General features: G+C 41.9%; 1 protein-coding gene across 2 annotated transcripts; it reads left to right on the forward strand.

Moving 5' to 3' along the window:
* Positions 1-107: 107 nt before the first annotated feature.
* Positions 108-27,263, forward strand: Sec61a2 (SEC61 translocon subunit alpha 2). Of its 2 annotated transcripts, XM_052157744.1 has the most exons (12): positions 108-235; positions 1,982-2,049; positions 3,814-3,879; positions 11,867-11,945; positions 15,462-15,593; positions 15,720-15,829; positions 20,199-20,352; positions 21,199-21,359; positions 21,621-21,818; positions 23,699-23,890; positions 24,294-24,370; positions 26,196-27,263. In XM_052157744.1, the coding sequence occupies exons 1-12, from the start codon at positions 229-231 to the stop codon at positions 26,380-26,382; spliced, it is 1,431 nt and encodes a 476-aa protein (XP_052013704.1). In that variant the 5' UTR covers positions 108-228; the 3' UTR covers positions 26,383-27,263. The 2 variants fall into 2 exon arrangements, with proteins under 2 accessions (XP_052013704.1, XP_052013706.1); XM_052157746.1 differs by lacking the exons at positions 15,720-15,829; positions 20,199-20,352.
* Positions 27,264-27,477: the final 214 nt, after the last annotated feature.

The following is a 27,477-nucleotide window of genomic DNA, read 5'->3' on the forward strand; positions in this document are numbered from 1 at the left end:
AACGGTGACCATAGCAACGCGGTGGACGTCAGCCAACGGCTGAGGCCAGGTCTGGGGGCGGGTCTGGGAGGAGCCGAGAGCGTGTGTCACATGACTCCATGGGCGGAGCTTGTGCGGGGACGGCTAGAACGTGTCTCGAGCCTCCGCCGCCTAGGCCGGATTCGTGAGGAGCGGAGCAGAGGCAGCTGCGAGGCCGCGGGTGCCCGCCGAGTGTGCTGAGCCGCCGCCATGGGCAGTGAGTGTGGCGGCTGGAGCGCGAACCTCGAGGGCCGCGGGCAGCGGAGTCGCTTCCCCCTTGGGGTGGTCTTGGGGACGGGGGATGCGCAGGCCTCGCCGGGGTCGCCGCGGACGGCGCGAGCTGGGGACCCGCCAAGGCGCCTCCGGTCAGCGAGGCCTTGCCGGGCGCGTCACGGGGACTCAGAGGTCCGGGTGTGCTCCCCTTAGGAGGCGAGGAGCGAGGATGGCGCGCGGAGGCCATTGGCTGGGGGTGGGGGGGTGGGGTGGGGAGTTAGCACCCTCCACGGCTTGGACCACTTGGGCTTTTTCTGGATCCCAGGAAACTCATTAATTTTTTTTTAAAATTATAATTCCCGAATCACGCTTCCTTGGTGTGTTGCGATGAATAAGTCTCCCACATTTTTTTAAAAAGATGTGATTCATAGCATGTGTTTTAGGGGAGGAAAGGCGTGTGATCGGTAGCTCAGCATTTTCCTAGATTAATTCTTCCCAGTCATTCTGTAGTGTTCATTGAAAACTGTAAGTTGGTGCTCAGGGTATGGACGAGGCCTCGTATTATAAAATCCTTCCAGGGCCCTGCCCAATCACTCACCCTCATGTATGTGCACACAAATACTTTACCTAGCGGTTCACATGTTTGTGGATAAAGGGATTCGTTAACTACATGCCCAAGCGATGCACCCCATTGGCTAACAGTAGATATTTGGGGGAAATTGGAAAGGAAATAGAAGAGACTTTTGGCCTTGAATTGCGAATAGAAATGGAATTCTGCAACACAGGGAGAGGCAATATATGGCGGCACGCAACAGCGTTGTTTGAACATGAACGCCAGTACAGCAAATCAAAATGCCAAGGAATCTCGGAGAGTCGCCTGGACTAAGATGGGAAGGAGAGGGCATGAGGAGATTCTAGTCAGTTTCCAGATGTGACCCATAGTAGTTGTTTTTTTTTTTTTTTCAATTACAGGTGAATGTTTTCAGAATTTAGATTTACTTTCTAAGTAGTCCAAACGTACTTAGGTAACAAACATGACAGTTATAAATTGTCACCAAAATCAGTGACTTCCACCTTTTTTGGAGTCCTGCCGGAGTAGGAGGCAGTGTCTATCCCTGAACCTTGGTTTGTCTTTCATTTACTGCAGAAGTAGCCCGGGAAAGCAGTAGTTTCTAATGAAAGTACTTTTTGCCATTCTCTGAGCTGATTCTTGTGTGTAAGCGAGTACTTTGATGTGGTTAATTAGAGAATGACCAAGTTTGAAATGCAGCTAACTGAAATGAAGTACGGATTGTTTGTAGGAGGTGATCCTGGTTTTTTTGTTTTTGTTTTTCCCAAGTGAATGTTGCCATCTTTGCTGTTTAAGTCAGTACTCCAGTTCAAGCTTATAACCTACTATTCCTGCAAAGGTTCCCTCCGCTGTTCTGTTAATTACTACATTAGCTAAGTACCGTAATAAACTGTGTTTGCTTATTTTATATAGTGATGATCTGATTATTTTCTGTTCTGCATATACAAAAGGGTTGGGTTTAAACCTGAAGAAGCAAAGAAGTCATGGTGCATTTCTTTTTTTCCTTGTACTCAACAGCTGTCTGGGAGGTTTTCTCTCTTACAGATCTACTCACTTGAACTTGAGAACATAATGATTATTTAATTTGGGTGGATGTGATAAACTGCTGTTAAAGAAAATTTGTTTTGGAACCATTCAAAGATATATTTTTAAACTCTAAAATTTATTTTTCTTTTACAGTCAAGTTTTTAGAAGTTATTAAACCTTTCTGTGCAGTTCTACCAGAAATTCAGAAGCCTGAAAGGAAAGTAAGTATAATATTTTAGTAATGTAGCAGGTAACAGAGTGACTTATTTTCCAAAACACCCAGGTTGGTTTGCTTACCCCAACAATTTCTGGCTGTAAGTGGAAAAACCATTACCTCCTTATCTTGCAAACAAGTATAAATCTGTTTTTTGTTTTGTTTTCTTTGAGACAGGGTTTCTCTGTGTAACAGCCCTGGCTCTTCTGGAGCGCTCTCTGTAGACAAGGCTGGCCTTGAACTCAGAGAGATCCACCTGCCTTTGCCTCCCCAGTGCTGGGATTAAAGGGGTATACCACCATTACCTGGCCTGTTTTTAATTTTTAAGTTACATTTATTTTTCTAATATATATGTGTTTGTGCCTGTGTACCAATGTACTATGGTGTACATGTGATGGTCAGAGGGCAACTTTTGGGAAATGATTCTTTGCTCTCTCGCTGTGGGTCTTGGGGAGGGGAGGAGAAAGAGAGGGAGGGAGGGAGACTGGGAGACAAAGTCAGGGAGGGTGGGAGAGAGATAAAGACTAGACAGGATTCTCATTCTACCAAAAATAGTGTTCTAAGTTATACTGTTTCCTGCCCAAGTGCTTCTTGACCTTTGTGTTAGTTATGATTCAGTATACTCCTGGCCATGTTGGTGCTTTATAATTTCTTTAGTGTAGGAAGTGGGATGGTCTGATGGATAAGTTCTGGTTAGTACCAACTGTTCTATATAATAAATTGCAATTGTGTAAGAGTATACCTCCCATATTTTGATTTCTTGTTTGTAAAGAAATAGAAGGAATGTGTTTCGAAGGTATAATAACTAAATCACATTGTTCTTTGATCACTGAGCATATTTGGAAATAAGATATTTAAATTTTCAGAAATAATATTAATTTCACATTTTCCAATTACCAGACTATCCTCTTCTGTACTTTTAGTTCTTAGGGAATTAATAACAAATAGACATAGAGATTGATAAGACTTTTGTCAGACTTATTATTTAGAAGTACTTTTAATTTTTAATGACTAGAGATGGTAGAGATGGCTACTCAGTTATACTTTAGACATCCTAAAGTGCAACTTTTCGTAGTTTATGAAATGTCCCTGTGTAAAATCGTTCAGTAGTTCACGAAGTCCTCGTTCTGTCTGAAACTCGTGAGTCATGGCATCTCCTTTGTTTTGCCTCCTTCAGTTTCCTCTGCCCGTCTACGGTGGACATGAAACATGTCTATATTTAAATTATCTTTCTTGTGGCAGGATGTAGGAGCTAGTTGGAGATACAGATTTAACTATTATAAGTTGTACTTGAATCTTTCAAATTTAATCAGCACCAAATACATCAAAAACCTTACTATAACAAGGGAATCCTAAGAAAGCACCTTTAGATTGCCGTGTAGTAGAAAGTTTCTGGATGGGACTATAGTCACTTAGAAGATACTGCCAACAGTTGACAAACAGAATTTCATAAAATTAAAAATTTCTACACAGCAAAGGAAAAGGCATTCAGTCTATAGAATGAGAGGAAATCTTCACTAGCTGTCCATCTGACATGAGGATTCAGATTTAGAATATACTAAGAACTCAGAAAGCTTAAAATAATACCTTTTGTTTTGAAAAGCAAACACTTATTGTTTGAAATGTTCAGCTGTTTATTTTAGCTGGGACAACCTAGGTAATAGGTGCATGCCCCAATGGGGATTGGTTATGCTGTTGGAATGTGGATTTTTGCTTTGAAATTGGTTTTTCTTGGTTTTGATTGATCATTTTTTATACTTCTGTTGTACAGATTCAGTTTAGAGAGAAGGTACTATGGACTGCTATAACACTCTTCATTTTCTTAGTATGCTGTCAGGTATGTAACCAAACTATTGAGTGCATGTCTATATTATTATTTTAAGGTTTTGATTAGTAAGAATTAGAAAAACTGATAAAACAGTATTCTGAAATATATTGAGTGTTGCTTTTTTTGTAAGATTTATTTTATGTGTGTGTGTGTGTGTGTGAGAGAGAGAGAGAGAGAGAGAGAGAACAGAGAGAAAGAGAGAGGGAGGGAGACACACACACACACACACACACACACACACACACACACACACGTGTGTGTGGTTGCCAGTGGAGGCTGGAACTGGGTGTCAGATTCGTGGAGTTGGAGTGACAGGTAGTTGTGAGTTGCCCATTGTGGGTTCTAAGAATTGAACTTGTATCCTATGGAAGAGCAGCCAGGACTCCCTCTTTTCAGCTCTGAGTTCTGCTGTTTTTTCTTTCTTTGTAGTCTGGGGATGTAATTGAGGATTTTGTGCATGCTAGGCAGACAGGCGCTGTGTGACTGAGCTGCAGTAGAACATCGTCATTGCCACCATCAGCATCGTGGTGGTTATTATTACCATGCTTTGTTTTGTGTCCACATAGGGATTCTCTGTGTACAGGATTTCAAAGCTGTCCTGCAACTCGCTTTGTAGACCAGGCAGGCCTCTAGTGCTGGGACTAAAGACATGGGTCACCACTGCCCACTTTATTATTGTTGGCTTTTTTGGGTGTGGATGTGTGCACGAGGGCATGCTCCAGCTTGTGCACGTGCACCTTCCATTTGGCCTGTGTGGAGATCAGAGGACAACTTGTGGGGGGTCGGGTCTCTCTTTTCACGCTGTGGCTTCCAGGGATTGAACTTAGGTCCACAGGGTTGGTGGCCCGTACCTACTGAGCTATTTTGCTGGTTCCTGTGTTAGAGAATGAAATTATTAGGTTATTAAAGTACTTTTATTTCTGTACTTGATTTAATATATTTTTTTGATGGTCAGGAAAAGAGTAGGTTTTTTTTGTTGCTGTTGTTTGTTTTTGTTTTTAAATTCAGAAAGTGCAAAGAAAACGTGCATTTATATTTCTACCATATGCTTTTAACATCTCTGAAGTTGTCCCCTCATTAAAAAAAATCAACTTTAGGGAGTTATATGTACAAAGTAACACTTTTAACTGTGCATTTTGAAGAATTTTGACATATGTGTGCACCCAAGAATCTATTTAAGCTGGTACAGAACATTTTTGTTACCCTCAAACGTTCCTGTAACTCTTTCATTCACTATTCAGCTAGCCTTCAGTCCTAGTCACACTCTGATCTGCCCTTCGTTACTATAATTTATCTGTTTTAGAATTCTACATATATGTTGTTGTGGTGTCTAGCATCTGACTTTATAACATTTTTGAAATTTATTCATATATTGTCAGCATGCCAGTGGTTTTATTTCTGTTGTGAATATATCATAGTGCACTCACTATGCGTTGGACTTTTGGCTGGAACAGGTTGCTGTGAATATTTGTGTGCAGTCTGTCTGCTCTCAGACAGGCATGCATTGCTAGAATAGGGTTAGTGGTCTGCATGGTAACTGTGCCCCATGTTCATTACCTGTGGTGCCCCCAGTTGAGATTCCCTTGTGTCTTGTGCTAAGGTTGTGTTTTATTTTTAACTAGCTCGTCTATCTTGAATGGTAGCTGTATTAATAGGTGGAGTTTTGGTTGAATTCCCTTGATAAATGATACTGAGCAACTTTTTCGTGTTATGTATATTTGGTATTAGTTTGTCTTTTGTAAAGTATCTTTCAAAGTCTTTTGCCTATTTTAAACTTTTAAAAATGGCTATTGTTTCATTATTAAACTGTAAACTTTAGTGGTTTTGTTTCTGGATATAGTATGTAAGCTTTTTTGTCCAATAAAAGTATAAAGAACTTATTATCACCACTATTATTATTATTATTTCTTTTTTTTTCTTTTCCTTTTTTTTTCTAAGACAGAGTTCCTCTGTGTAACCCTGGCTGTCCTGGAACTCTCAGTAGGCCAGGATGACCTTGAACCCAGATAGCCACCTGCTGCCCTCCTCCCCCTCTGCCCATGCTGAGATTAAAGGTGTGTAACATCACTGCCAATCATCATTGCTATTGTTCTTGAGATGGGCCTCTGGGTCGCCCATGAAGGCCTTGTGAGCTGTGTGCTGCAGCCTCCTGTGCGTTGGTTATAGGAGTATGCCACTTACCTAACCCAGCTAAGGAAGGCATTTTTTGTTTTTTCTTTTTTGAGACAACACCTCACTGTGTAGCCCAGCTGGCCTGGAGCTTGCTGTGTAGAATAAGCTGCAGGCTGTGTCCAAATCACAGAAGTCCTCATGCCTCCCAACTGCTGGCATTGACGGAGTTCATCATATGCTGGGTCAGGCCAGGCTCAGAACAGTTTGCCAGGTGTAAGGTCAAGAAGATTGTTCTCTTGTGTTCTTCTGAACAGTTTAGCTGGCACATACTGGCTTGCCATCTGTTCCAAGTTAATTTTGAAGTGTGCCATAAGGTGGGGGTAGAGGATTATTTCTTTCTACAAAGGTATCCTGTTGTTCTAGAACAATTGATTGAGAAATTTCCCAGTTGAGTTACCTTGAACTCTTAATTGAAAACTAGTTTTAATATGAACAGGTCTGGACCTCCTGCTTTCTTGATCTATATGTCCATTTTACAGTAAATACCCTATATTAATACCTGCAACGTCAAAGTGAATCATAATTGAAAGGTGTCACGTGAGGGTTCAGGAGCTGAGCCTGTGCAGGGGAGTGCGCTGGACAGACTCTTGTCAACTTGACACAAGCTAGAGTTAGCTGAGGAGAGAACTTCAACTGGGAAAGTACTTCATAGAGGAAATGCCTCTAAGCGCCACTGGTGGGAAGCTGCTGGCTGCTTCGGCATCTTCTTCCTTCTGTTTCTTCTTCCTTTTTGAGAGAAGGTCTCACAGTGTATCCTGCTGTTCTGGAACTCACTGTGTAGACCAGGTCTGTGTAGACATAGAGATCTGCCTGCTTCTGTCTCCCGAGTGCTGGGATTACAAGCATGCAGCACTGTGTCCTGTGCATTTGCTTGATTAATGACAGATACAGGAGAGCCCAGGCGCTCATGGATAGCCTAAGAAAGCAAGCTGAACAAGCCGTTACTCCCCCGTGGCCTCTGCTTCCGTTCTTGTCTGAGTTTATGCTCTGGCTTCTCCGGATAATGAAATAAACCCTTTTTTCCCCAAGTTGCTTTTGGTCATGGTGGTTTTTTTTTTTTTTTTTTTGATTTGCTTTTTTCAAGACAGGGTTTCTCTGTATAGTCCTGGCTGTCCTAGAACTCACTCTGTAGACCAGGCTGGCCTCGAACTCAGAAATCCGCCCGCCTCTGCTTCCCAGAGTGCTGGGATTACAGGCGTGCGCCACCACCGCCTGGCAGTTTTTTTTTTTTTTTCATGTCAATAAACACCCTAACTAACACAGGGGATGTGAGTTATTAATGCCACAGATAGAAAGAGAGGCACAATGGGCAGCACCATGAGGAGAGTTGAGGCCCAGGATTAGATGCATGGTAGGGTCTCTGAAGAAAGAAATTGTCCCATGTGGGAGAGCAAGAATCTCTTCTTATACATTTCTGAGAATAGGGGAGGTTTCAGAGCTCAAGGCTGCCAGCAGGCTCTCATTCCTAAACAGGAGGCATAGAAGAAAGGCAAGGAACCAAATAATTGGCTTTCAGTGCTCGCTTTTTAGGCTGGAGAGATGTTGGGACCTGGGAGTGTCTGTTAGCTAGGGACTCAAATGTCTTAGGATGCCTGTTGGTATCTGTGACCAGAAAACTGCAGAAAGTTCTGTGTTCTTAGCAGGAGCCAGATTCTAATATTACATTCTTACACTAATCAGTTAGGAAAAGCCCTGCAGCTTTGTTCTTTTTTGAAAAGCACCAACTCTAGGTCTTTTATGTTTCTATATAAATATCTAGAGTTATGTGTATTTTTGTAAAAACGCCCATTGGGGTGGGGCTGGAGAGATGGCTCAGTGGCTAAGAGCTCTTCTGGGTCCCGACTTCAAATCCCAGCAACCACATGGTGGTTGCTCACAACCATCCGTAATGAGATCTGACACCCTCTTCTGGAGTGTCTGGAAACCGCTACAGTGTACTTACATATAATAATAAATAAATAAATCCTTTTTTTTTAAAGCCCATTGGGTCTCTCCCCCCCCCCTCTCCCTCCCTCCCTCTCCCTCTCCCTCTCCCTCTCCCTCTCCCTCTCCCTCTCCCTCTCCCTCTCCCTCTCTCTCTAATAAATCTGTTTTTTTAAAAAAGCCCATTGGGTCGGTCTCTCTCTCTCTCTCTCTCTCTCTCTCGGTCTCTCTCTCTCTCTCTCTCTCTCTCTCTCTCTCTCTCTCTCACACACACACACACACACACACACACATATACACACAGTGATTTGACTTCTTAGGTACTGATTTATGAAATTGTCATCTTTTAATAATATTGAATCTTTTAATATGGGGATCAGCAAACTTTAACTTGTAAAAGTACATATACTGATGTTTTGGGATTTAAATCATTACTAGATCCCAAGAAGGAAACATCAATAAAAGAATGACCTCCAGGCCCGCAGATCCTAGTTCCTCTGGAGGATGAGGCTGAAGGGTCTCAAGGCTGGCCTGGGTAGCTAGAGAGACACTGTCTACAGAGTTAAAGTGATAACAAAATAAAAAAAAAAACCCAGTTGCTCCCTCCCTGACCCTGAAGGAGGTTTGTCTAGCCCGTATAAGCCCTACGGCTCAGTATCCCCTAACAAAAATACCCACCTCCCCGACATTTCATACTAGAAGCCAAGCTGTTCTCAGGAGTGTCTCATGCCATGGCCCATTTATGCCTTCGTGTTACCTACTTTCCCTGTGTTTATAGAGTTGCGAAGTGGCTGCTTTTTGTCTTTCTCACATTTGGGCAGATCTGCCTAGTGTGGGTGATTTCAGCTGAACATAAACCAAGTTCTAGCCAGTTTTCTCCAGCTTGAGGGAATGGTGGGAGGGGAGATAAGCTAAGATTATTACATTAAATGCATCCAGGGTTCTGCTTTGAGGGCTTTTTTCTTCCTTCCTTCCTTCCTTCCTTCCTTCCTTCCTTCCTTCCTTCCTTCCTTCCTTCCTTCCTTCCTTCCTTCCCTTCTTTCCTTCCTTCCTTCCTTTCTTCCCTTCCTTCCTTCCTTCCTTTCTTCCCTTCCTTCCTTCCTTCCTTCCTGACTTCCTTCCTTCCTTCCCTCCCCTTCCCTTCCCTTCCCTTCCCTCCCCTTCCCTCCCCTCCCCTCCCCTCCCCTTCCCTTCTTTGTTTGTTTGTTTTTGTTTGTTTTTATTGTTGTTGGCTGGCTGGAGAGCTTACCACCTAACTGTGGAGGGCTTTATTCTGTTCTAGGCTCCAGGTCTTGCTCTGTTTTCAAATGTGGCATAGCCCCATGATCAGGGTTTTATGCCTTCTCAGCTGCAGTTTCTAATTCCCCTTAACAAAAGCAGGGAGGAGGATACAGGCACCAGGAGTTTACTGATCTCCGGTTTGCTGCACTATGGCTCTTGGTGTGTCACATCTGTCACCTTTTTCTTGTTGAGCAGCTACATTAGTCACTTTCCTTGTCCTGCGACAAAACACTGGACAGAAGCAACATCAGGAAGGGATGGGATGGTACACTGTGGCTCACAGCTTAAGGCTTTGTTTTTAGTCCACGGTGGCAGAAAGTCGCTGTGACAGGAGCATAGGGTGGCTGGTCACATTGTGTCCGCTGTCAGGGGACACGGATGAATGCTGAATGCTGACATCCCTGCTTGGCTGTGTGACTTGCTGTAAGTGCTCGATCCAGCCCTTGGAGTGGTGGTGTCTCCCACTCTTGGGATGGCTCCTCACTCTTCAAACTTTGTAGATATGTTCGCGTTTGCTTCTTAGGTGATTAAATACTATCACATTAACACTCAAACTTAACTATCACAGCTGCTTTATATATGTCTTTATTTTCCTGTAGCTCTTAAAAATTCTGATTAGCTTTGATTCTTTGATATGTTTGTGTTTTATTATGTGCCAGAGCAGGGAGATAACGTAACTGGAATGTAACTGAAGCCTGCCATCTTGTTCACTTTTGGCACTGAAGGTGCCCCGTGGCCCTTGAGCTTGCTGTGCAGATATGAGCCAGATTTCAGATCTGTGACTCGAAGTCATCTCGGCTGTGCCTTATTTAGCTTGGCTTTCCACTGCTTTTGATAAATTCTGTTGCTCATGTTCTACAGCTCCATATAGTCAGTTATAGTCAGTTCAGGTTTCCATTAGAACGTGGAATATTTGGGTTTTTCAGAGTATACAATACAGTAGCAATGTATTAATAGTAAAAGAAAGACTTTTTCTTTGGACATTTAAGGACTCACGAATCTGGCAGCGCCAGAGAAAGGCTAGAGTGTTGTGTTCCAGGGACCTTAGATAAGGACCGTCCTGTAGTGCTGCTAGTAGGTTCCTACCCAGTGGCTTTCTTAGTCCTCACTTCTCTCAGGTGAAGACTGTCCACAGATACAGGGTACACACAAACTAGCCATGCCTTTCTGCTTTACCAATTTCATTGCCTAGCTTAATAAGAGTTCAAATATCCCAGAGATTTGTTTAAAATTTCTGGCAGCATATTTTGGAATTAAAAAAAAGCATTTAAAATTGTTTTACAGTTTTTATTTTTTGCATTTGTGTTTGTGTGTGCACTCAGGTATGGAGGTGTGTGGCTTCCTGATTATCTATGGTCAGCAAGCCATAAGGATCCTCCTGTCTCTGCCCCTTCCTGCCTTGTGGTTACAGACATGTAGTGTCACACTGTTCTCTTCATGTGGTACCATAACTCAGATCCTCATGCTTATGTGGAAAACACGGTTGTCAACTGAGCTAACTTCCTCAGTCCCTACAGAGTTTTGAAATTAGCAATGTAAGTTTCTTTGTGCCTGAATCTACATTTTTGAGAAAGGAATGTATTATGCTTGAGAAGGGGGTTTCTCAAATGCTGTTTCTAAGACATGGGTTGGCATGGATATATATATATATATATATATATATATATATATATATATATATATATATATGTAAAATAGCCCAGTGGTAAAGGGCTTACCTAGTATGTGCCAGGCTCTGGGTTTCTCCCCAGTATGGTAAGGAAACTAAACATGGGTCCTGTAATAGGCAAAAATTTGAAGTGTCTTTTCTTCCCTTGTTTTCTCTCTCCCTCTCTCCTTCCCTCCCTTTCTCCATCCCTCCCTCCCATCCTTCTTTCCTTATTTGCTGTTGCTGCTTCTTTAGTCTTTTTTTTCCCCCGAGGCAGGGTTTCTCTGTGTAGCTGCTTCAATCTTTCTAAGTGCTGGGATTATAGGCGTAACCCATCAGGTCTATCCAAAGGTATTTCTGGATTAAAAGTTAGCAGGTATTGGTGTATTAGACTGCTCAAAATTCAGGGCTATGTTGGGCTACACAGCAAGTTGTAGACCAGCCATTTCTTATGGAATAAGAAAATTGTAAAAAATAAAAAAATAATTGGATGGGAGATGATGTCTTATGATAGAGTATTTGATAATTCCTAAAAAGAATAAGAAAAATTATCATAACTCGCCTCTTAGACATAATCAGTATTTAACCCTTAAAAAGATATCTTTTCTAGCATTATTTTCTGTATATATTCTTAGAGTTTTGAACTTATACTGCATAGAATTTTAGTTTTTATTCCAGGTTTTGTTTGTTTGTGACTGGGTTTCTTTGTAAAACAGCCCTGGCTGTACTGAAACTTGGTCTGTAGGCCAGGCTGGCCTTGAACTCAGAGATCCACCTGACTCTGCCTCCTAGGTACTGGGATTAAAGGTGTGCACCACCAGGAGTATTAAGGTAGCCTTGCTGTCTTAGAGATCCTGAGCAGTTAGTCTCTAACAGGCCCTGTGGGCCAAGCACTTGCATCTCGTTTCAGAACGAGTCTGTCTGCAGAGCGCCCTTGGGTCCCATTCAGTGTTTCGTGTCATGCCGTTTCAGATTCCGCTGTTTGGGATCATGTCTTCGGACTCTGCAGATCCCTTCTACTGGATGAGAGTTATCCTTGCATCCAACAGAGGTATGTGCTTCTGACCTCCATCCTGCCCAGACAGCTGCTTTGTGGTTTTATATAGGAGACACAAAACAAACCCATTGCTTAGGAGGAGAATCTAGCTTGTAATAATGATAACACTGGTGTGTGTGTGTGTGTGTGTGTGTGTGTATGTGTGTGTACACAGGGAAGGTCAGAGGTTGACAAGTATCTACCTCAGTCACTCTCTACCACATACATTTCTTGAGACAATGTCTCACTATGTAACCCTTGCTGGCCTGGAACTCTTTGGCTTATGCTGGCCTCTACCTCTGAGATATCTTCCTGCCTCTGTCTCCTAAGTGCTGCTATTAAAGGTGTGTGCCATCCTGATCAGTTTACCTTTTGTATGGAGGCTGGGTCTCTCATTTGAACTTAGGGCTTGTCGATTTTGATGGTCTAGCTAACCGACTCTAGACAACCCATACTGTGTCGTGAGAGCGTAGGTTACAGGAGGGACACCACACCAGCTTATGTGTCCATGGGCACTGGAGATCTGGACTCTGGACCTCATCTGTGCAACAAGTCCTTTCCTCACCGAGCCTGCTCCTCAGCCTGAGCCTAGGGCTCTTCCCATATAAAACCCCAGGGTTTGCAGTGTCAGGGTGGTGCTGTACTTGAATTGGAGTTTAATTCTTGGATCAGTGAGAGAGGAATGCTTAAGCCAAAGCCCTCAAGTGTAAGACAGCGTGACACACATGGGATGGGAGATTGTGAGTGAGGGACACCAGCAGTGAGGGTAGCCAGGAGCTGCGGCTGGATCGTGAGGCTGGATCGTGAGGCTGGATCGTGAGGCTGGATCGTGAGGCTGGATCGTGAGGCTGGATCGTGAGGCTGCTTGGACTTCAGATAGTGGTTGCATGGTTGGGGGAAGTACTTTGAATAGATGGCAGGTTTTGGTTGTTGTTTAGATTATGGGAGTAATACTGATTTGTTTACTATTTAAAATCGTGTGTGCATGTGCGTGTGTTTGTGTGTGTGCTCACATAAATCACTGAGCATGCGGAGGCCAGAGGACAACTTTGGGAACTGCGCTGTCCTCCTTCTACCTTACATGGGTCACAGGGATTGAACTCAGGCTGCCAGGCCTGTCACAAAAGTGCATTTCCTCACTGAGCCATCTCGCCAGCTCCACCCCTTCTAATTTTCTGCCAAATTTATTAACAGTTTGAAATATTCTAGTTGCACTCACCCCCCCCCCCCCAGCCTCGTCCTCCTGCTGCATCCGAGTCCCATTTTCATGTCTTTTCCCTTTAGTTTATTTTTATATTTATGGGTGTTTTGCCTGCATGTATGACTCTGCACAACATGCATGCCCATGAAGACTAGTACAAAAATCCTCTGTAATTTGAGTTGCAGATAGTTGTGAACTACTATTTGGGTGTCTGGGACTGCTGAGCCTTCTCTCCAGCCCTCTTGTTTTGTTTTTGCTTTGTGTCCTAGTGGGCTTGGTGTGGAGTGGTCCACCGGGACATGAGTCAGTCACCAGCAAGTTACTGGGGACCACTGAAGACCAATGGTCAGTGGCCCAGTCTTGTGCAGCCATAAGGTGCACATACGACAGCATTTTACAGCTTTCCTCTCCACTATCCAGCCCTTAATTCTTCCCACCCATTTCCTGAGATGTCCCTGAGCATGTGGAAGGTGGTAGTGACATGGTCCTTTCTCGGAAGGCTGAGTGGAGTAGCTGCTTTCTGGCCAGGCTCATGACTGTAGAAGCACTGTCACCGTAGCGAGCTGCTGCTTTGTTCACAATGACACAGCACTGATTTGTGCAGTCACTGATTCTTAAAAGTCTTAAAATGTCTTTAATGCATCAGCATTTATAAAATGCACCAACATATATATGATGTACATTTCTGGGATGTGGGTAAGTTTCACATATTCAGCCAGACCTTTCCTTTGCATATTCATTTATATTTATATTCTTAAAAATAGGACATACATACCAAAATCCACATATTCACACATATATACATATGTACTGTTCTTTTTTTTAATGGCTTTAGTGAGTTACTTTACTTAATGAGCATATTACATTATGAGAATATAACTTATTTAATCGTTGATTTTACAAGCATTTCTTTTTTTTTAAAAAGATTTATTTATCTTATTTATGTGAGTATATTGTAGCACCAGAAAAGGACATCAGATCCCATTAGAGGTGGTTGTGAGCCACCATGTGGTTGCTGGGAATTGAACTCAGGACTTCTGGAAGAGTGGTCAGTGCTCTTAACTAGCGCTGAGCCATCTCTCCAGCCTCTAACAAGCATTTCTTGATCTTACTGTGTACCACTTGCTGAGTGTAGCGCCTAAGACGATATCTTGCACCTCCCGAGGATGCACCCACCTGTGATCCTAGCACTTAGGAAGTAGAGGCAGGAGAATTGGTCATCCCTGGCCACATAGTTAGTTTGAGGGTAGCCTGGGCTAAATTCCAAGCCTCTGTCATAGAAACAAATAGGGCTTTGATGAGATAGTTCAGCAGAGGTAAGGCACTAACCGCCATGCTTGGTGACCTGTGCGGATATGCTCCAGGTCCACATGACGGAAGGAGAGAGCTAACACTGAACACTGCCCTGGATCCGGTGCTCTCACACACCAGATAAATAATGTAATAGTAATAAAGTCAAAAAGTAAACACTTTATATGATCCGAAGAGAAACTAGGTTATAATAAGTAAATAAATATGATAAAAGTCTAAATAACCCCCAATTTTAGTGTAAGTTTTAAAATCAATGATTTAGACAAAAATCTTAGAAGCTCTTCCTTTTTCCCTTCCTTCTTCCCTTCTTCCCCCCCTCCCTCCTTTGTTGCCTCCCTCCCTCTCTGGGATAGAGATTAAATACAGGGCTTTGCATGTGCTAGGCAGGTTTGCGGGCCACACCCCAGCTGAGTTGACTTACTCTTTACTTCTATGTTGCTGGCAGTTAAACATTAGGCCCTCACATGTTAGACTGTACTCTACCTCAAAGCTATATTATCATGTTATAAATTACAGATATAAACTGTATTTGTGAATAAGTGCATGTGCATGTCAGTCTGTATGTAGAAGTCCGAGGACAGCTCTCAGGAACCATGCAGGTTCTGGGAACTGCACTTGGGTTCTCGGACATGCTCACAAGTGCCTTTACTGACTTAGTCATCTTGCTAGCCCCTAGCCTCTTGATTTTTACAGTTTTCTTTTCTGCTTTGAAGCAGGATATTGAACTCAGGGTCTCGTGTTCTCTACACTTTGCTGTACCTGCCAGACCCAAAAGGTTTCTTTTAAAAAGGACTTCATATTTTAAGTTTAGAATTTTTAGAAATTAAAATTTTTATAGCATAAGACATTTTACCTATTGCATTGTTGCTGGTTTGTTAATAAATGATCTTTTATTAATGTTTAAGGAATCAATGGAAATTTGACAATTAAACACATTTATTAAACGTTTGGGGCTGGGATGCTCTAAACTGGACTGTATTATGTACAGAGTTATTTACTTTTTGTCCCCTCCCTTACAGGAACGTTGATGGAATTGGGGATCTCCCCAATTGTAACATCTGGTTTGATTATGCAGTTGTTAGCTGGAGCCAAAATCATTGAAGTTGGAGATACACCCAAAGATAGAGCTCTGTTCAATGGAGCCCAGAAACGTGAGCAGTCATAAAATTAAAGAGCTTTTTCCAAGTTTGAGTATGTTTGTGGTAAAGATGTTTCCTAGTTTTTTGGTTTTATTGTTCTTTGTCTTTGGTTGTAAGCATATACTCCTTTTTTGTCAGTATTTGGTATGATCATTACCATTGGGCAAGCCATTGTGTATGTCATGACGGGGATGTACGGGGACCCTGCGGAAATGGGTGCTGGGATCTGTCTCCTTATCATTATACAGGTAAGAAATCCTGTATTTTCATACACTAATAAAAACAGTTTGGCACCTTTATCAGTTCTTTTGGTGAATGATATAAATCATTTTCTACTGTATTATTTAATTACAATATTATTACTGAAATGACATAAATGTGTTGATGTAAAAAAGTTTATTCTAATAGCTTTCCAGTCTGTCATTGTTCTATGATATTCATTTTCTACATTCTGATGTCTCTGAAATTGCTGTGTTCCCTCAGGTACATTCTTGTTGTTGCCAGCCAGGTGGCGGCGGTTGGGTATTTGTTGCCTTTGGCTGAGGTTAGCATCCTAGCTGTTACTTTATGCCCTGTTGGGACAATAGATATTTGAGTTTACTTGTTGGCCGAAATCACTTGAGAAAACCCATTGTGAAGCCCAGCATTTTGGCAGACACCTGGAGTCCCAGTTGTTTGGGAGGTTGCAGGAGAGGATTTCTTGAACCACCAATTAGAGACATACATGGAAATGAAACGTGCTAATTTCAGAAAGTTCATTAACAGCAAGCTAGATGAAAAACAGCCGTCTATGTCTGAAAAAAATTGGGTGTAGTAAGATATTTTGTTGTAGTTTAGCTGGCAGCCCTCAAACTTGGAGGTTTTTGCACTAGTGCTTAGATTTTAGGCATTTAACCCTTTTCTGTCTTAGAATACAAAACTATGATGTTCTAAATAATTTTAGTGGCAGCAAAATACCATATATACTCACATGTGTTCATGGAGGATTTATTTTATTTATTTTATTTGTTTGTTTGTTTGTTTGTTTATGGCAGTGTCATGGAGCCTGGGCTATCCTCAGACTCAGGATATAGCTGAGGATAACTTTGAGCTTCTGCTCCTCCCATTCCTATGTGCCAGGTGCTAGCATTATTCATATGCCATATACCATACCTGGTTTAAGCAGGACTGGGGATTGAACCTAGAGCTTTACGCACAGTCATCAAGTGCCAGCTTAGTACAGACCCCCCTCTCTACGGGCTTCCAAAAGGATATTTCAGAATTGAATGTTGACTGTATATAATGTTCAGAGGATTTTTTTTTCTTGTTAAAGTTTTAAGTTAATAAAATATATATACTAGAGTCCTGGTTAACTGTAGAAAATTACTTTATTTATTGTTTGAAATTAGAATTAATTTAGGATTTTTTCCCTAATAGTTCAGAAGATCAAGTTTTTATTTTTAAAAATAGTCTCAAATGCCAGTATTTGGGAAATAAATGGCTGTCTCAGATGGGCATAATTTACCTTTCTTTTCTTCCTTCTTTTTTATTTTATTTTGTTTGTTTTTTTGAGACAGGGTTTCTATCTGTAGCCCTGGCTGTCCAGGCTGGCCTCTACCTCAGAAATCCTCCTGCCTCTGCCTCCCAAGTGCTGGGATTAAAGGTGTGCGCCACCACTGCCCATCTTCTTTTTTAATAAGCAAGTCAGTGAGCCTGACTTAGGACAAGGTTAAACTGTCAGGTATCTGTTTGCATGGTTAATAAGGATGACCTCTAATAGGCTATAAATGTTTTATTTGTGACTAGGACCAAGTTTTTAGTGGATTATCGAGTCTTTGGTATCTTGGTAAGGCCTAGTGAGTTCTCTTCCAGTGTCAGCTGTGTTTCCCAAGAGAATCCTTTATTTCTCCATTTACAAGTCACTTCTTTGATACATTATAGCTATTGGGACTTGGAGAAGGAGGAGCTGCAGAGGATGGGGAGGGAAGATCCCTGGACACTGGCCTTAGTATCCTCCAGTGCTTAGGAGACTTTACACTGCTGGGGCAGTCAGTGTGCAAGAGGCTACTCACAGGACATTGTGCTTGGTTTTGTTCCGTTAAAGCAGGGTGTGTCAAACCCTTTGGGGATGAAGGTCCCTTTCTTGGGGGCTATATATCAGATACTTAAAACTCAAAACAGTAGCAAAATTACAGTTAGGAATAGCAGTGACGCCATTTTATGGTTGGAAGTGAACAGCATGAGGAATGTATTAAAGGTCACAGCGTTAGAAAAGGCTGGGAACCATTGCCTTAAAACGGTTGCTTTATGTGGCCAGTGAAGTTTTACATTTTTTTTAGAGTTGAGGGTTGGATCCAGGGCCTTGAGAACACCAAGTACATACTACTGCTGTGACACTCCCTTAGCCTAAAGTAGTCTTGACTTAAAAAGACATTCAGAACTAGTATTAGACTCTTGGAACATTTTGTACTAGTGTAATTTCTCTGGCGCACAGTCAGGGACATAGCTGAGTAGCTGTTGGTGAGGTGGCCTTTACAGCACAGCTCATACATTTAAACTGACACATGGAGTTCAGGATATTTTGGTGTTTTAAACATTCAGAAATCTCATTATTTCTAAGAAAGAAGTGAGAAAAAATGATATATTACCTTGTTGATGTAACTGGTACATAATGTGATGAATTCTTTTAGTGTTAATGTATAAAGAAAAATGCCATGTTTGATTGTTGGTGGGCAGTGACCCATTTGTGTCTTTTCAAGGGATTGCTTACATATGTGGCTACACTGAAGAGCTATGATGGGATCAGTGTGTGTTCACCTAGAAACGTAGGGCTTTGAGAACTGTTTGCATGCTGTTATGGAAGGTATTTCTCGCTTTGTTTTTGTTTCACTCACATAGTGCTCTGTCCACTAATTGGGTTTGAAATCTAAATAGGGTCTTGATTGAGATTAAAAGCAAAATAGAAAGTGTCATTGTCCATGACACATAGTAAAGGTGAGTTTGGTTTTGTCAGACTAAGTGGTGTGGGTATGCCCACATGAGGCCTGACAGCCAGTGTGATTTCACGTCCACTCTGAGGTGCATAGGGTGCATTCCACATGTACACTTGGTCCTGCTCTGTTCTCAGTGGGCTTCGTAGGGTGCTGCCGGCATGTTCTGCTTCCTTGTCCTCGAGCTAGCTAGCTTTTCTTTTCCTTCCTTTCCTTTCCTTCCTTCCTTCCTTCCTTCCTTCCTTCCTTCCTTCCTTCCTTCCTTCCTTCCTTCCTTTCCTTCCTCCTTCCCTCCCTCCCTCCCTCCCTCCCTCCCTCTCTCCCTCCCCCCTCTCTCTTTCTCTCTCTCTTTATTTCTGTTTTGTCTCCTATTTCCCAAATTGCATAAACTATTTCTCATTTAGATTTATTTATACATTACTCCTTCTGGGAAAAATGAGTCTCATTACCAGAGGGTATTGCTGACTGTAGGCCAGCATTATTCTGCATGGAGGGCTCAGGTGTTGTAGAACTCCTTGTGTCTTTGGACAGATCATCTGTCAAAACCATGACTGACTTATTTGTGAGTAGGTACTGTACCCTGCAGTGGGGATGGTTGCTGAATTTATGACTGGGAATACTCAATGATCATTACTTAACTGTGGTCAAAGTAAAATCTAGCCCTAACTTCTCTCTTTGTCCCATTATCAAACTTGAGTTTTCAAACAGTAAAAGCTTACCATGATCTCTCTTACGAGTTTGAGAACTATGCCCCTTTTCCAGTTGATTGAAAGTTAAACTAAAACTTAAAGTGGACAAGTTAGGCTTTGTACAAGCACTAGAATGGCATATAGGGGTGTATGGTAAGAATGCTCACAGGGTGGGCTGAAGGTGGAGGGGTAGTGGAGGTGGGCTGCTGAGCTGAGGGTCGAGGCCATGTCCTTCTCAGTGGGAGGTAGGAAGGTCGGCTCACAGCAGGCCCTACTTCCCTCTGCACGAGTTATGCCAGGCGAGGGGGAGCCACAAGACTGGAACTTGGTTCTACTGTTACATGTTTTTATAGGCATGTCTTCCCCAGAATAGCCATAAGTTAAATTTAGTATATTTTCATAAAAAAAATGAGCTTGAAAACATGGTAAAATCTGAACTTTTCTAATTTATATTCACTCTTTGCTATATATAGAATAATTTTTTTATATTGTTGTGCTCTATTTTTTGGCTTATTCTGTACATACTATGTTATATAGTACTTTGTAAAAAGTATCAATCTCATTCCTTAGGAGTAGAGGGTTTAAGTTTTCTGTAATTTATTTGGCTTTATAGTTGTGGAGGTATTTGGAATATTTTGTTTCTTCATATCAAATTCTAAGCTGTGATTATTTAATGCCCCTCTCCCACAGGCCCAATTTAAACATTGTAAGGGAAACTATTCAGATGGTGTAACTGAGGTGAAATGTTTGCTGTGTAAGGAGGCAGTCAGTATCCCTAGTACTCTGACTTTGAGAACTGGCCTCTGCCCAGTAGGGCAGCGCAGAGCTGCACACGCTGCACTGCTGAAGAGTACCGCACAGGTCTGAATCTGGGAATGCACAAACTGTGAGATAGCCGCTCGTCCGCCCCTTCCTCAGTTTTTTCTTGCTTCCGCTTACGTGCATTTCTTTCCCCACAGTTGTTTGTTGCTGGTTTGATTGTGCTGCTGTTAGATGAGCTGCTACAGAAGGGTTACGGCTTGGGGTCTGGGATTTCCCTCTTTATTGCCACCAACATCTGTGAGACCATTGTCTGGAAGGCCTTTAGTCCCACTACCATTAACACTGGCAGAGGTACATCGCACAGTGACTGCAAGTGCACGAGTTTTGCTGGATGTATGCTGAAATGAGTTCATGATGCAGCAGCACACGCCTGTAGCCACTCCAGTTTGCTACCCCGGGGACCACGAATGCTAAAGGTTTACACTTAACTGAGCAGAGACGTGTGAAGTATGCAGTAGTAAGTCCAAAGGAGTGCGTTCTAACCTCTGCTCGGTTCAAGTTCCAATGGTTGCAGACAGTGTTGCAATTTTGACTTTTGAACCTGCTTAAGCCATTGCTGCCAGAGTCCTTTACCTCCCCAAGTGCAGCAGAGGGACAGAGAGGTGTTCGATTCCCATTGGCCGTCCCCAGGGAGCACTCATGCCCCGCCTGTAACTGGCTTTGTAATGTTATCTATGGTCTGCAAGGTTTCCTTCTGTCCCCATATTCCTGTCCCCTGCTCAGTTGTCACCCTGTCCTAACTAGTCAGTGTAACTTGGATCCCAGCCTTAAGACAGCAGCACTGCTAGTTTATTAACATTGGTGCAGTGAGCTGACGCAAGCGTGGTGGGTGGCATACCTGCTCTGAGCCTGATATTTGTCCTCTGCTTTGCTGCTGCTGCTTATCATCCCTAAAGTACTTCCTCTGTTTCCCTAGAGTAAACGAGAGGCAAACCTTTATGAATCAAAATTGCAGATTTATGTTGAAACTTGCCTCTGTGATACAAGTATGTTTAGAACCCACACATGGTTATGCCATAAATCCATACAACATAGAGTCAGAAGCTGGTAAACTGACTCGAGGGTTAAGTTACTTGTTTATATCTTTGAGGCAACTTTGGAAGAGGTATCCACAGCTCGTTTGTCTTGATTTCTCAGGTACGGAGTTTGAAGGTGCAGTCATAGCTCTGTTTCACCTGTTGGCTACCAGGACAGACAAAGTCCGAGCCTTGAGGGAGGCCTTCTATCGGCAGAACCTCCCCAACCTCATGAACCTCATTGCCACCGTGTTCGTGTTTGCTGTCGTCATCTATTTTCAGGTAAGGTGATGTTCCCACTGGTGGGACTGCTCACTTTGTTGTAACAAGGAGAATGCTGTGCAAGGGATGGTGTCTAACAAGTGATGTTTCAAGATCCATTCTTTACACTCTAGTTTGAAGGTGGGGAATATTGCCATAAAAGAGGATAAAGAGGCAGGCTGTTTGGGGGATACAGGCCCTGTCGAGCCTTGTCCCCCCTGCGGCTGCCTTCCCTCTGCACTCTGACATGGACTCCCTCTTTCCCTCTTCTTTCCTTTGTAGGGGTTTCGTGTTGACTTGCCCATTAAGTCGGCCCGGTATCGCGGACAGTACAGCAGCTATCCCATCAAGCTCTTCTACACCTCCAATATTCCCATAATCCTCCAGTCTGCCTTAGTTTCAAACTTGTACGTCATTTCCCAGATGCTGTCTGTTCGATTTAGTGGCAACTTCTTAGTAAACTTACTAGGACAGTGGGCCGTGAGTATGTTTATTTTTGCTAAGTATTTAAAATTTGTATTTTACAGTTGTATTTTTAGCTAATTGAGATATTGAAACATTTTGAAATTTGTTTACCTATATCATTTTGTTTTGAAAATTTGGTAAATGTTCTAAGATTAATATTTTCCTATATAAGAAGCATTTTATGTATCATTTGAATAGCTTTTCAAGCTAAAAAAAATCATAAAAGTGCTTTCCTAAAAGTGCTTTCTGTTTTGTAGTCTTTGTTGGTTAGACACGACACGTGGTTTCATGCTGTAACCCAGGCTGACTAGGGAGGCTTCTTGCCTTGGCCTCTGTATGTAATAGTCCCAGGCTTGTGCCACCCCATCGGGTCTCTTGTCACCGTGTTCTGTTGTCTGTTATAACATTTTCTATTTGTCAATATAGGGAAAGGAGAGCTATTTACAGATAATTGTAAAAATGGGGAGAAAGAATCATCTTTTTCTACCTTTCTCTCATTTTTCATGACCTGAATGGCAGTAAACCAGCTTGCATTTGACTATGTTGCAGATGAACATGCAGTTATTAACAAGGCTGAAAACTGGGAACAGAAGCCATTAAATCCAAAAAAGTAAATAATGTATAGATCTTTAGTTTTAAAACAATCCAGCCAAAATTTGATCATATAAAAGGAGTATTTTCCCTCTTATAATTACAGAATTAAAAGGGCAATTTCCCATTTTTCTTCACTTATAGAAACTATATAATTTGCTTTATACCAAAAATATTAGTATTTGGGGTCCGTCTTGAATAGTGCTTATTCTAGATTAGTACACTAAAGTGTATGACTTGGGCAGTGAGCTTTTTGTTGTTGTTTGTTTTGTTTTGTTCGAGGCTTAGGCTGGCCTGTTCTGTGTGGCCCTGTCTTTGATCTGGGACTCACTCTGTGGACCAAGCAGGCCTTGAACTCAGAGATCTGCTTGCCTCTGCTTCCCCAAGGCTGGGAATGAAGGCGTGCACCACCACCGCCTGGCATAAATGCAACAGTTAGTTGAGAAACATCTGAGAGATTAATTATCATTTGTTCTATTTCTATCCTCAAGATTTTGTAGATGTATGTTTTAAAATCTCATTCTTCTGTTAATGACACTGAGTGTCTTATACAAAATGAAGTACATAATTCTGAAGGAATGACAGATGCAAAGCTAAGTCCTAAATTTGTGTAGGTTCATTGTCTCTGTTGCTGGTGAAACGACTCAGCAGGTAAAGGTGTTTCCTGTGCAAGTGTAACATTCTTGAGTTTGATCCCCAGATTCCATGAAAGGGTGGCAGGAGAGAAACAATTCAAGGAGTTGTCCCTTGACTTCCACATATGCACTGTGTCTGTCATACATTAATCAACCCTCAGACATCATACATGCTACATAGCAATAAAGCTCTTTTTTTTTTTTTTTTTTTTTTTTTTTTTGGTTTTTCGAGACAGGGTTTCTCTGTGTAGCCCTGGCTGTCCTGGAACTTACTCTGTAGACCAGGCTGGCCTTGAACTCAGAAATCTGCCTGTCTCTGCCTTCCAAGTTCTGGGAATAAAGGCGTATGCCACCACTGCCTTTTTTTTTTTTTTAAATAAAGTTAAAACATTCTTATAAATTTTGAAAAATTCAAACATAAATACTGGTTATAACAGCTGTAGTCTCAAATACAGGAGGCTAAAGGAGATCACTTCAAGAGTTTTGGGTCATCTTGGGCAACATTGAGACCTCTTGTCAGAATGAAGACAAATCTTAAGGTCTATGGTGCAATTCATTGTAAGGCATAAGTTTGATACTTGAAGGCCCTGGGTGTAATTTTCAGCAACAAACAAAACCCTGTTCTCAACCAGTCAGGTTGACTCTATTTCTTCAATTCTCGTTTCCTAGGATGTCAGTGGGGGAGGACCGGCTCGCTCCTACCCTGTTGGTGGCCTTTGTTACTATCTGTCTCCTCCCGAGTCCATGGGGGCCATATTTGAGGATCCTGTTCATGTAGTTGTATATATTATCTTCATGTTGGGGTCGTGTGCATTCTTTTCTAAGACGTGGATAGAAGTTTCTGGTTCTTCAGCCAAAGATGTAAGTATGTGGCTAGTTAAAAATAATTTTGTAAAAATCTTAGTGTTTGGGTATCAAAATTGTTTTATAGTTTTAAGCTTTGTTCATATATTCTTAGTGAGAGTTACCCCTAACAGGCTAAAAATTGGTTCTCCTGAACTTTGACAATCGCTTTGTGATCCCCTAAAACTCAGTCCTACTCAAAAAACGTTTAGTATCCAGTTCCTCTTTACAGAGTTAATTCAAATGCTGGGAGCACAGATACAATAACATGGTCAGAGTATGCCTGGTAAGCAGCATTGTGACCTGTGTCCTTATGTTCAATGGGAGGGTTGGTTGGGGCTCTTCTATTTTCAGTGTAGAAAGCAACAAAATGAGAATAGTTTAATTTAATTTTCCTTTTTTTTTTTTTTTTGTTGGCCAGGTGGCCAAGCAGCTTAAAGAACAGCAGATGGTGATGAGGGGCCACAGAGATACCTCCATGGTCCATGAGCTGAACAGGTAAGGCCACAAGGTCATTTCTTCCTAAGATGATGTTTAGTTTTATCATCTCTAAAGGTCATTGCTTTATTCATATTCATTGTTTTCTGCTGTTCACAAGAGAACTGAAATTTAACTAAAACTTTCTTCCACAAAACGTTGGCCCCTTTTTAATCTTTTAAATGTATTTTTTGAAAATATTCCTCTCACCTCTTCTGTCTCTCAAACTCACAATATCTTTTTGTCTCTCTCACACACTTTCCTAAATAAGTGTGTGTATAAATATAATCTTCTCAGTCTGTACAATGGTATTTATACATATATGTTTTAGAGCTGTCCATTGGTATTGGGTAGACAGCTGGGGCTTCTTCCTGGGGCAGACCATTTCTCCTGCTCTCAGGATTCCTTAGTTGCCTGGTTCTTAGGATTGGGACACTCTCCATGTTAGCATGTCTGTGTGCTGTCCTTATTCAGATCTTGTTTAGGCACGTCTTAGGGTTTCATTGTTGTGAAGAGACACCATGACAGTAGCAACTCTTAAAAGGAAAACATGTAATTGGGGCTGACTTACAGTTTCAGAAGTTCAGTCAGACACATGAGTCTATGGGGACATTCAAACCACCACAGCAGCCTAATTTTCATTGCTCGCTCCAGTGTTAACGTGACACATATTAGTAGTTAGTTCTCAGTGCTGGCTGGCTGCACATGGAACTACCAGGGAGATTCTAAAACACTGATGCCCCCATTGGCTTGAAATAGGATTTGTTCCCAGGTGTCAGGGACTGGTTGGTGACTCTTAATGCATTCAGTTGAAATGAATACTATATTCCTGTAACTCCACTGAAGAAGCTACTGCAGGATTGTTGCAAGCTAAAGCCAGTCTGGGCTATCCATCGAGTACCAGGCCAGTACAATGAAATCTAGCTGTATGTGGATTGCTATTTCTTCAGTGGTTTTTTGAACTGGAACTAGTGTTCCTATTTTATCTTATATACATAGTTTGCCAATGTATACATATGTGTCTGGTTTGAAATTCACTTTTCGCTGGGTAGTGGTGGCATACGCCTTTAATCCCAGCACTTGGGAAGCAAAGGCAGGCGGATTTCTGAGTTCGAGGCTGGTCTGGTCTACAGAGTGAGTTCCAGGATAGCCAGGGCTACACAGAGAAACCCTGTCTCGGGGGAAAAAAAAAAAAAGAAAAAAAAGAAATTTATTTTTTACCCCACAAGAGGGAGTTTAAGGCTACCTGTTTAAAAATATGAAATATTCTAGTCATGCCACATGTCTCTCTGATCTTGAAACTCTGGAATTGGAGGTAGGAGGCTATATGAGACCCAGACTAAACAGACCACTTCCCCCATCCCCAGACTGTAGTCAGGCTTGGCGGTTTATTGATGTAATCTCAGTATTTGGAAGTGGAAGCAAGTGGATTGCTGAGTTCTAGGCCAACCAGAGGCTACAGACACATATCTGAAAAAATATATACTATATATGCTGTAACATACAAGACATATAGAGTATATATTTTTGTGTACATATACAAATAATATAAATATATACTCTATGTATAATAAATTTCAGTTTAAAATTCAAATTATCTGTTCTACAAATTGTACTGCATTGTATATATTACATTTTTTAAATTAGGTGGTTTGACATCATTGCCTTACTCAGTTTCCTCTAATGTACACTGTACTTCAGTGGTGAGGGCTGCTCCAGCCAGTTTATATTGAGGGCACTCAATATAAAGAGAGAATATTGCAGATTTCTAGCAAATCTGGAGGTTGCACTGCTTCTAGCTATTGTGTTGTTTCCCACTGCCTGACAAAGGTCTTTTGTCTTTCAGGTACATCCCCACAGCAGCTGCCTTTGGGGGTCTGTGCATCGGTGCCCTGTCGGTACTAGCAGACTTCCTTGGGGCCATTGGCTCTGGTACTGGAATCCTGCTTGCAGTCACTATTATTTATCAGTATTTTGAAATATTTGTTAAGGAACAGGCTGAAGTTGGTGGGATGGGTGCTTTGTTTTTCTAAATGTTCATCTATTTCTGTGTGTGTGTGAAAGGGAAAGTATTTTGACATACTGTTTCTGTCAAATAATGCTGGTCCCCTTTCTTCCCTCAGTTTGTTGTTTTCAGTGCTAACTGTCCCATTTCTGAAGTGGGCACAGAGCTGAGCCTGTGTGCAGCACTAGTACCAGCTGCCTTAAAACTGAAGTTTACACTACTGTTGACACTGTCCATCTAGTGTTAGCCAGGATGCTGGGAAGCAGTGTATCTGCCTAGCTGTCGGTCGGACAGCGGGACAGTGACATGGATTAGCTTTGCACACAACATTCAGAACACTGACTATTCCCTTGTTTAAAAATAAATGCAGTGCAAATTGCCACTTTCCAGTATTTTGAGCTTCCCTAATGAGTTATGGAGCATTTATATCTAATGTATATTTTAGATAATTTTTATACTTTTTTAACTCATCATATCCATGTTCCCTCCCTCACCAGCCCCACCCCTTCCTGATTCATCCTATCCCCAGACTGCCACTCAGCCTGGATGGACAAAAATCAAGCATTGAAGTTATTTCTGTCACTGGACTCAATTGCTTTTAATTCCTTTTCTGCTTCTCATTTGTTCTCTTTTCCTGGTGACAGCTAGGAGTGCTGTCCAGCTGTATTGGCTACACCTTCTACTTCCAATGCCTTGAAGTATTTTTCTCCCTTCCCTAATCCCCAGAGCAAGACCCAGTTCTCAACAGTGTCTGTAGTTGAGTGGAAGTGAGCAAGGAGTAATTCACGCTAGGACTTCATGTCTGTGAATGCATAGCAGGACCCAGGTGTGCACAGTAGACAAGAAACGCTTATTTAATAAAACTGTTGCAGTTGTGTTGGAAAAATAAAGAGATTCCTATTAAGTGTTCTCTAAGAGTATTTCTGTAGGGTCACTGTATTTATACAGAACATATCTGGATATACTTGAAAGGGTCAAACAAGTCATATTTTGGCTTTAAATTACTCAAGGGCAGTAAGTAGCAAGGATCCTCGTGACATGGAAGGTATCTCAAAACATACTTTACTCTTCATTTGACATCACCCATTTCTTTGTATTCTTTAGAGTACATAATTTTCCAAAA

This window comes from Apodemus sylvaticus, chromosome 14, assembly GCF_947179515.1.
Source record: "Apodemus sylvaticus chromosome 14, mApoSyl1.1, whole genome shotgun sequence".
In the NCBI taxonomy this organism is placed as follows: Eukaryota; Metazoa; Chordata; class Mammalia; order Rodentia; family Muridae; genus Apodemus; species Apodemus sylvaticus.

Excerpts from the sequence above, each read along its gene's own strand:
- Sec61a2 (XM_052157744.1), top strand. Across the intron at positions 21,360-21,620 it reads CTGTCGTCATCTATTTTCAG|GGGTTTCGTGTTGACTTGCC; the intron begins GTAAGGTGATGT and ends TTTCCTTTGTAG. Across the intron at positions 23,891-24,293 it reads CTGGTTCTTCAGCCAAAGAT|GTGGCCAAGCAGCTTAAAGA; the intron begins GTAAGTATGTGG and ends TTTGTTGGCCAG.